Genomic DNA, 9,683 nt, shown 5'->3' with positions numbered 1-9,683 from the left:
TTGAGCAGAACATCAGAAAGTCCATTTGTAAAAGTTGGAGAACTAAGTTCCTATAACAACTTTTCTAATTGGATCTTAGTCCAATTCATCTTTGAAGCTTCCCAAATCTGCAGCTCAAGTCAGCCCCGACCCCTGAAAACCAGCCAAACCGCCGTTTTCCGCTAAGTCTCGGAAACCGGCGTTCCTCCAAACTTCGGAGCTTTGAATCTCTAAATCCACCATGTTTTTGAACTCGGCCAAATTACAAAGGTTGGACCTTGGTATGTGTACTACAACTCTGGTAAAGGGAGTCAACGTGGCGTAGTTTGAAAATCAGGAGATCAAGAGGCTTGAAGATGGGCCCGGCAAAAGATCTCGTGGATCCGTCGGCTAGATAGCGCCAGAGCGTGCGTGCGCTGTGCTCCAGAGCGCCGCCACCGCGTGGCGTGACCTTACTAGCGAGCGCCGCCGCCGCGTGGCGTGACCTTGCTAGCGAGCGCCGCCTTGCCCAGTCACCGACCGCGACAAGATGGGTTGACATGCCTCACTCCCCAGTCGCGCGTGACGACGACCCGCGACCCTCCGCCCCATCTCGTCCCACACAAAGCCTCGCCGGCTGCGCCAGGCGCACTACCCGCAGCTCCACTGTCGCCTCGGCCACTCTGCGACCGACGACCAGCCGCAGCCACGCCGGTGCTATCTCGCCTCCCGCGCGCATCTGCCCCACCCAGATCCTCGGCCACGCGCCCCAACGCCTTCCAACCCTCCCGTCACACCCCGGTCGCGCTGCCCACACGCGCACCCTGCGACGCTGCCATCTTCGCCAACCACCGCGCCGGCAGCGACAACTCCTCCACCGCCCCGCCAATAGCGTGCCTCGGTAGGGCCGCTAGTCCCGCGCATGCTCGCGTCACAGAGCTCATCCCTGTCACCTCGCTTGCAGCGCCCTCGCCTGCAGTGCCCTTCCCTCCCTCTTGTCCACCAATGGCACCGCCGCCATTGATGGCCGCGACCACACACGCTCGTAGACCTAGCAGATCCGCATGCCCAGCAAACCCGCTTTGCCCCCAGCCCCAAATCCTTGCTGCCTAACCAGGGCAAGATCGCGTCTGCGCTCGCCAATGGAGGCGCTGACCACTCGCCGCCGCGATAGAGCACTTCTTTCTCCCTCGATCTTATCCGCTTGCCCGCTCGAGCTCGTTTCCTTCCTCCGAACACTTCCGCGCATCTATAAAAAGGCACCGAAGCCTCTGACCGGAGTTCCCTTCACCACCACCACCATTGCCGCACTACCTGCTCTGTTTCTGCTCCCCGCGCTGCTGCTTGAGCTCTCTGTGGAGCTCCCCCTTCCGCCCGACCCCACGCCTTGCTGACACCACCAACCACTTTACCATCCTCACGCGCAGCTCTAGTGCTTGCTTGTTGTCCACGAGAAGCACCACCGCCGCCGGAGCACCGCCGAACCTCACTGCCGCACTTGGAGCTGCCACTCCGGGCAGCCCCACGCAGTGACTCCTTCACCGTCAGCTTCACCTTGATCGCCTGGAGCGCACCGACCCATTCGACGAGCCTGCCGACCTGCTCAAGGAGCCTCCGAGGCCTCTGTCTCGCCGGATCGCCGCCGCCCGAGTCTTGTCCGCCTCGCCCGAGGGTTCGGTTGTGTCTTTTTCTTTTTATTGAGGGTATCTGTGTAAAATCTCGGGGACTTCTCTGTGTTAAATCTGAGGATCCCGGTACAACTATTCCTTAAGTCTAAGGGTCAGATTGTAAGTTTTCCCCGATCCGACTCTTTTAACTCATTTTTAATCGACAGAAACTTGGAACTTACATCTTAAATTGAGGAAAAATCAAAAAAATGTGAAATTACTTTGGTTGGAATCCTCGTTCTGAGTAGAATCCAATAAAGTGGGTTTCACACCTTTTCCTATAGTTTTGCTACAGTTTGAGTTTAAATCCTTACAAATACTGTTGAAATCACGATCTAAGTATCTTATCCTTGCATTGCATTTCGTGTAGAGCTGAACCTCGTCGACGGCACCTATGAGCTTCACCCGGTGCCTGAAGAAGGTGCCGTAGCTGAGCAGCCGTCTGCAGGAGTCAAAACTACGATTGCTTCGTCAAGCAGGGAATAACCGGTAACACTTAGGAGGGGCAGGAAAGCAAGAAGCACCGATCAAAGCGGTGAATAGTTAGTAATAATACAAACATCTTGGGTAAGGATTAATTGGCAGCTCTCTCTTGGACGGTGAAAGATCATATTGCGATTGCGATCAACTGCGTCGCGTACAGCAACCTTGCCAAACACATGGAGCGGCCACTGTAAACCTCCCCGTATCTTTGCGACTTTGAGTGAAAAGATCTGCAGGGTAGCAGTTGGCACAGGAGAATGAGGCAGCTTAGGCTTCTTGTACGTGAAACGTACGCATGTTAGGGATCTTTGCTGCAAGTATATTCAAAACTAAGTTAAGCTGCAAGTAAATTTACACTATACTAAGTTAAGAAGGGGGTTCAGCAGCGACGACAACAATTCATCGCCGGCAATTCTTCTTCTGGGTCCACCTCTGCTACCATTTTCTTGCCCGTCGCCGGCACTGGACCCTCTTCCGCAGCAGCCGAAACGACGTCGACCATCGCTGATCAATTGGAATTCATCGCTGCTGCCGCCGTCGCTGTTGAAGGACAACAACAATTAAAAAGGGTAAGACACAGGCCCAACCGCACCCAAGCCCAAGCCCTTTCCGAGCCCAACTCCACTAAGCCATTCCGAGCCCAACTCCGGCCACCTCCTCTACTGAGAAGACGAGATCCATCATCCATCTGTCCAAGGTTTGCTAGAAATTTCGGGAAGAAATTGAAGCCGAGATGGCCGGCCGCCGCTTGTTGATTCAGAAGCTCTCCTCCGGGGCGACATGCCACCTTCTTGCCCCGGTCACACGCACTGCGTCGATAGTACGTACGTACAATCTCCAGTTCATCTTCTAGTTTTCGGTGGAATTAATCATGGATCCGGTTTCCTCTTTTCTCCAGTCTGTTCGGCCTTACTGAAATTCCTCTTTTCTCCATGGAATTAATTTGCTGAAAATTCGAATTTGTTAAATTTTCCATATATGTAGTTGGTCTTCGTTCATACTACAGGCATGCATGGATGCTCCCAATAATCATTGATTTCATTGGTACTAAATTTTCTTTGCATCCCAAAATATAAGGCATGCATATATTGTTTTATTAGCTAGGAGAAGATGACTTACATGTTATGTTACAATTAATTGCTTACTATGTCATGATGCAAAATCATAATCATAAAAGTATCGTAAGTGTAACAAAGATTATATCAGTATTATCCTGCCTAATCTAGGGAAAGAAATATCTATTGCAAGTGTGTTTCTGACTTCTGATCCTGCCCTGGCTACAAGCTACTTCAGCATAGTTCCCTGCTCCCATGCTGAAGCTAAAACAAACTGGCCAGTGAAGCGGACTTTTTCGTCAAGTTCATTCAACAAGCACAAGGTTTCATCTGAACCAAAAATGTCACCTCGGCGAATTAGTTTAGCAGAGTAAGTACTTCAGTTGTCTTCTCTTTGTAAGTTTTGGATGAATGGGTAGGTTCATTGGGTTGAACCATGATTGCTTTCACGTGTGAATGTAGCTTTATTTCTACTTGTGCTTCATTTATTAAATGAACTCGGGTTGATGATGCTGAGCATTTGTTTTGTTGCACGTTGGAGCGGCCTAATTTGTTTTGTTGCTTTCAATGGCATCCCTCAACAGCAAAACCACTCTCAAGCCTCTGCTTCTAAAAGATAATCCCTGTTGGTGGTGGTGGTGGTGGGTGGCATACATCTAAAGTCACCTCGGGTTGCAATCATCATGGGTCCCATCTCCTCTCTTTTACAATTTTTTTGTTTTTCCTAGACACATTCAATTAATTCACAGTATCTGTCAACCTCTTGAGGTCTAGACACAACAACCCTCGATCCACCTCCGTTCATGTGCCATGGAGCGAGCCATAGTGAGCGCGGCGACCGGAGCGATGAGCTCCGTCCTCGCAAAGCTAGCGGAGCTGCTCCATGAGAAGTACAAGCTTGCCAAGGGGGTTCGCAAGGATATCGAGTTCCTCAGGTCAGAGCTCAGCGTCATGAATGACCTATTGTATGTGATGGCAGACATCCAGGAGCTCGACGCCCTCAACAAGGGGTGGCGGGACAGGGTGCGGGAGCTGGCCTACGACGTCGAGGATTGCATCGATCTCTCTGTGGCCCGGTTCTGTCATGCCGGCGGTGATGCCAGCAAAGGCGGGTTCATCGGCACCAAGCAGCTGGCACGGAAGCTCAAGAAAATCAGAGTGTCTTTTCAGATCGCTCACCAGATACAAGAGCTCAAGGCTCGTGTCATTGAGGAGAGCGATCGACAAAAGAGATACAAGCTTGATGGCCTCATCGGATCAAGCTCCGATCCTTCTCGTAATAAGGTTGACCTCCGGATGTGCGCGCTTTGGGAGGAGACGAAGAATCTTGTCGGACTCGATGGACCCATGGATGAGATCATCCGCTTGTTGATGCCTCGAGAGGGAGAGGTGCCCTCGCAGCAAGTCAGGACTCTGTCCATCGTTGGGTGTGCAGGCTTGGGCAAGACCACTCTTGCCAATCAGGTGTACCAAAAAATTCAAGGCCATTTTGAGTGCAAAGCCTTTATATCGGTGTCTCAGAACCCTAACATTAAGGATATACTGATGAAGATTTGTTCTCAAGTTGGAGCAACCCCAAGCATGGCGGATGATGAGGTCCTTCTCGTCAACAAGCTCCGAGAGCGACTCCAGTACAAAAGGTGTGTTGCTTTATTTCAACCCTATGTCCCTATATATCTTCCATTATCTATAGTGATGACTGGGCTCACCTTTATTATGAATGGCTCTGATCTGTTGGCATGGTCCTCCTAATATACAACCTAATATATGCAACTAGGATCTGATTCACCCGCTTCATAACAAACATGCTCAGTCAATTGGCAAACCAAAAAATAAAATAAGTAGAATATATAAGCATGTTGTTTTTATCTAAAGGACACTACAATCTTTATGAGCTTAAAAGCATGTTGTTTCAAGCCAATTTGAGATGCATAAGAATCAATCTTCCGACTCTCTTAAAAAGATTCATATAGTTTATCAAAATCAAGAATGAAGCATTACATGCATAGTTTTTCCCTTACAACATCTAGTTTATCAAATTAGAATCACATATTATGGCAGGTACATTGTTGTAGTGGATGATATATGGCACTCCGATCCATGGAAGATCATTGGACAAGCATTGGTCAGAACTAGCCTTGGTAGCATAATAATTGTGACAACACGTCTGAAAGATGTGGCCGAGTCATGTTGTTTTTCTCACGGTGGTCGTGTTTATGATATGAGACCTCTAGACGACAACGACTCTAGAAGGTTGTTTTTCAAAAGAATTTTTGACTCCGAAGATAAGTGTCCTCATGAGTTGGAAAGAGCTTCTGAAGATATACTGGAAAAGTGTGATGGCATACCACTTGCAATAATTTCAATATCCAGCTTCTTGGCAGTTGATGTACCACAATCTGCTGATCACTGGAACAAGGTGAAAGAATCTATAAGTTCACCACTTACTGGAAATAAAGCTGTTGAGACCATGCAATCAGTGTTATCACTCAGTTACTTTAATCTCCCACACCATCTGAGGACTTGCCTATTGGACTTGAGTGCATTTCCAGAAGATTGCATAATCGAAAGCGATCGTTTAATAGGCAAATGGATTGCAGAAGGATTTGTTAATGCAGAACCAGGAGAGAGTCTATATGAAGCAGGGCTAAGGTATTTCAATGATCTGATAAACCGGAGCTTAATCCAACCATTGCATGAGGTAAGAGGTGTGGTGGTGAGCTGTAGAGTTCACGATGTCATCCTTAATTTCCTTGTGTCCAAATCAATTGAGGAGAACTTTCTTACTTTGTCAGACCCATCTGGGCTCCCAACTTCTCTCCATAGCAAGGTTCGTCGCCTATCTCTCCATAATAGCTACCAAGAGAATGTAGTTTCATGGATAAAGTATATTAAGCCTTATGTCCAGTCACTTGCATGCTTTGTGGACTGCAAAGAATTGTTTTCTCTTATGGAATTTGAAGTTGTACGTGTGTTAGACCTGGAAGACCGTTTGCCATTGACAAATGCGCACCTTGCAAATGTAGAGGTGTTACTTCAGTTGCGGTATTTGAACATTAAAGGAACAGGTGTCAGCGAGCTCCCTGCTGGAATTGGAAAAGTCCAGAATTTAGAAACATTAGATATAAGTCTGACTCAAGTGGAAAAATTGCCATCAACTATTGTTCATCTTGAAAAGCTGGCACGTCTTTTCGTCAGTCCGAAAGTCAAGTTCCCAGCAGAAGGCTTCAGCAAGATGAAACGATTGGAACAACTAACACTTCTCTCGATCCACAGGCAGCCACTCAGCTTTCTAAAAGAGCTAGGCCAGCTTACCAACCTGAGAATGTTTGAAGCCATTTGTGATGACAATTATGAAGGTAGCGCATGGGAGATTTTAACATCTTCACTACGTGCACTGTGCAGTCATAAACTTGTAGGTGTTGATATAAATATGAGGATTGGTTCGAACGCTATCCCCATGGATTCCTCGTTCCCTGCTCTGCAAAGCCTCCAGACATTTGTCATTTCAACCATTAGCAATCTCCCTATCTAGATGGGCTTACTTGTTAATCTCGAGGTGTTACAACTCGAAACTAAACGATTCACTCCGGAAGATTTGCGAGTGCTTGGAGGCATGCCGGCTCTTGAGAATCTTATACTGTATCTTGCAGACACACATGCAGGTCCTTTCACCATCCGAGGACACGAATTCCAGCGTCTCAAATCATTCAGGGTCGGCGAACTAAACCAAATTCTGTTTATGCCTGGTGGTATGCCTAACCTGAAGCACCTCAAAATTAGACTTGCCTTCACCACGAATAGTTACAGCGATCTCGGCATCCAGCACCTCGCCAGCCTCATCATGGTCGATGTGGGTATCAATGCTTGGTGTGACCATAGAGGAGCCGTCGAAGATGTGGAGGCCAAAACCCGGAGTTTACTTGACACACATCCCAATCGTCCCACACTAATCTTCAATACAAACTTTCTGGACGATTGCTATTTCACTAAAAGGGTTGGAAAAATTAGCTATTTCACTAAAAGGGTTGGAAAAATTAATGATGAGAATTAGCTTCACGATAGCAAGGTAATACAATAATTGTTCCTAAGCCACACAGTTTTCTAGATTTATTTAAGTTTTTCTCTTCCTTCCTTTACATGCTCCCTTGATAGTAGATAGTAACTAGTTACTGTTCTTTTTGGTGAACAAAGCAGGATCCTTGTCAACTGGTCTTTCAGTTCGTCCGTCGAGTCTTGTTTACCAGTGAGGAGACATGAAGCCACCAACATGTGTTTGGTCATGACAGCGTGTTCAATTTCATCCGTACTATCTGCAGCCTTTCATTATTCATAATCTACTTATGAAAGTTGTTTAGCTGCTCCACTTTTGTTGTTCTTGAATAAGAAATGACATCCATTATTTGCTCCACCAGCCCCATCTGTTATGTTCTGCTCCTTGCAGACAAACCTTTTGGGCTGCCTTCATTGTAACCAACTTATGAAGACATTTATTTGAGAATTTAGTTGCACACCTGCTTTGTCTTTGCTCACTGCTGAAGGCGTCTTTCAAAGCCCCTTGAGTTAACGCTATGAGTTGAGTTCTCGTAATAATCGAAGAAAAAGATTTTCATGAGATTTAGTGAATTATTTGTCATTGGTTTAATTTTCCTGGATAGCAGCCCTGCAGGAGGTTTTGGCAACTGAGCAGGATTAATATGGAATTGTGATGTTTTAATTCAAATGCTCATTTTCTCGAGCACATAAGCTTTTACATGAGAGGAACCATATGCATCAACCATTATAAGGTTTCAGTGCAAGCCCGAGGTTGAGGAGTACAGAGAGTAGAATGATACAGGGTTGTCAGCTTAACAGAGAAACCCAAGCAAACTTTCCAGCAATGATTGGGATAACAAACCTAAGAGATGAGATCCCTTGCACAAAATGAAGAACTCACTACCGGAAACAGGAAGTTTGCCGAGTGCCCCAAGCACTCGGCGAAGGCCCAAAAGCACTCGGCAAAGAGTTAGCCGAGTGTAACACTCGACGAACTGGACTCGGCGAAGTTTGCCTCGGCAAACAGTGGATTTGCCGAGTGTCAAACGTCGGGCACTTGGCAAACGCCTTGCCGAGTGCCAAAAAACACTCGGCAAAACAAAACACTCGGCAAAAAGGCGTTGACGGACTGTCACAGTAACGGCGCCTTTGCCGAGTGCCAATCGGAAGAACACTCAGCAAAATTTTATGTTTTGCTGAGTGCCTCCGTCCCGACACTCGGCGAAGATTCTAAATTTTGCCGAGTGCCTTTTCACAAACACTTGGCGAAGTTTCTAAATTTTGCCGAGTGTCGTATTCTTGACACTCGGCGAACATTTAGTGTTTGCTGAGTGTCGGTTTCGTGGCACTCGGCAAAGAAGAAGCTTCCGCCAGCTTTTTATGGCGCGTTTGCCGAGTGTTGTGTCGATACACTCGGCAAAGTAGTCACAGATTAACAGAAATTGGCCTCCCTCCTGTAAAACAGATTCGTTACATATAATGGACCCCTCTCAAAAAACAACCACAGAAGCATCACAGGCATATAAATTGCATCACAGGCATATACAATCATCACAAGCATCACAAGCACACAAATAACATTCAGAAGTACATATAGGTTCTAGTCTAAACAAGTAATTCACAAGTTTGCTTAACACAATAGCCGTTCAAACAAGTCACTGAGGAGGATGTGTAGGTGGCCATTGCCCCCAAGATGATTTTGCATTTGATGCTGCCGATTGATTCTGCACAAAGTTAAAGAGATTGCATTACTTACTTTTCTAGTGTAAGTTTCTAGTGCCTGTAGTTTCTAGTTTAATTCTAGATTGATTGTAAGGTTGAGAGTGACTCATAGGAGTAGTTGCAGGAGGTGGAGGTGGCGCGAATAGGTTCGGTGGCACAGGTGGTGGAGTTTGACCTAAACTCTAAAAAACACTCTGCATGTAATGGAACATCGACTCCATCCTCTACCTTTCTATCTGCCGATCCGCCTCGATCCTCGCCTCTAGGTCCTCCCGTCACTTCCGTTCTACTTCCACCTGGGCCTACAATATTTCATCCCAATGTCTTATTGCAAAGCAAAAGGTACGTAAAAATCAATGAAAGATGAAACAAACAGAAATAACCTGCAGAGCCTGCATCTGTAACTGTGCAGTGTTCGGCCGTGCCCGTATCGCGGGGCTAGAGTCCGTGCTCCTTGCTCGGATCTGGGAGAGACTGGGAGTACTGGCAGTGTCGATCACGCTATCTCCAATCCAATACCGGCCATGCTTCTTGCCTCCTCCCACCCTCATCCAAAATTTCTGCATCAATATCCTGAGAGCTCGGATCGAACTCTGGCCCATGAACCTCCCTTGCCATTGATGTGTACTCGGTGACGTGGCTGTGGATGCTTGCATGGTTGTACGCCTCGGGCGGGTCCTCCGGGTTGAAGTCGATGTCGACCGTCACCTTACCCTTTTGGACATAACCCATGCCTTGAACCGGGAGCACTCCTGGCCATCAT

General features: G+C 47.2%; 1 protein-coding gene across 2 annotated transcripts; it reads left to right on the top strand.

Annotated features, from left to right (window-relative positions):
* The first annotated feature begins 3,766 nt into the window (after positions 1-3,766).
* On the top strand, positions 3,767-7,496 carry LOC101776540 (putative disease resistance RPP13-like protein 3). 2 transcript variants are annotated; one of them, XR_002676377.1, is made up of 3 exons: positions 3,767-4,803; positions 5,225-7,232; positions 7,361-7,496. XR_002676377.1 is itself a non-coding variant. In XM_022824134.1 (3 exons), the coding sequence occupies exons 1-3, from the start codon at positions 3,974-3,976 to the stop codon at positions 6,034-6,036; spliced, it is 1,548 nt and encodes a 515-aa protein (XP_022679869.1). In that variant the 5' UTR covers positions 3,770-3,973; the 3' UTR covers positions 6,037-6,164. The 2 variants fall into 2 exon arrangements, 1 of the variants encoding a protein (XP_022679869.1); XM_022824134.1 differs by lacking the exon at positions 7,361-7,496 and having other exon boundaries at positions 3,770-4,803; positions 5,225-5,864; positions 5,959-6,164.
* The last annotated feature ends 2,187 nt before the right edge of the window (positions 7,497-9,683 follow it).

This window comes from Setaria italica, chromosome II (genome assembly GCF_000263155.2).
Source record: "Setaria italica strain Yugu1 chromosome II, Setaria_italica_v2.0, whole genome shotgun sequence".
Taxonomy (NCBI): domain Eukaryota; kingdom Viridiplantae; phylum Streptophyta; class Magnoliopsida; order Poales; family Poaceae; genus Setaria; species Setaria italica.
The sequence above is the reverse complement of the archived record's forward strand: the minus strand, read 5'-3'. Positions and strand labels throughout refer to the sequence as shown.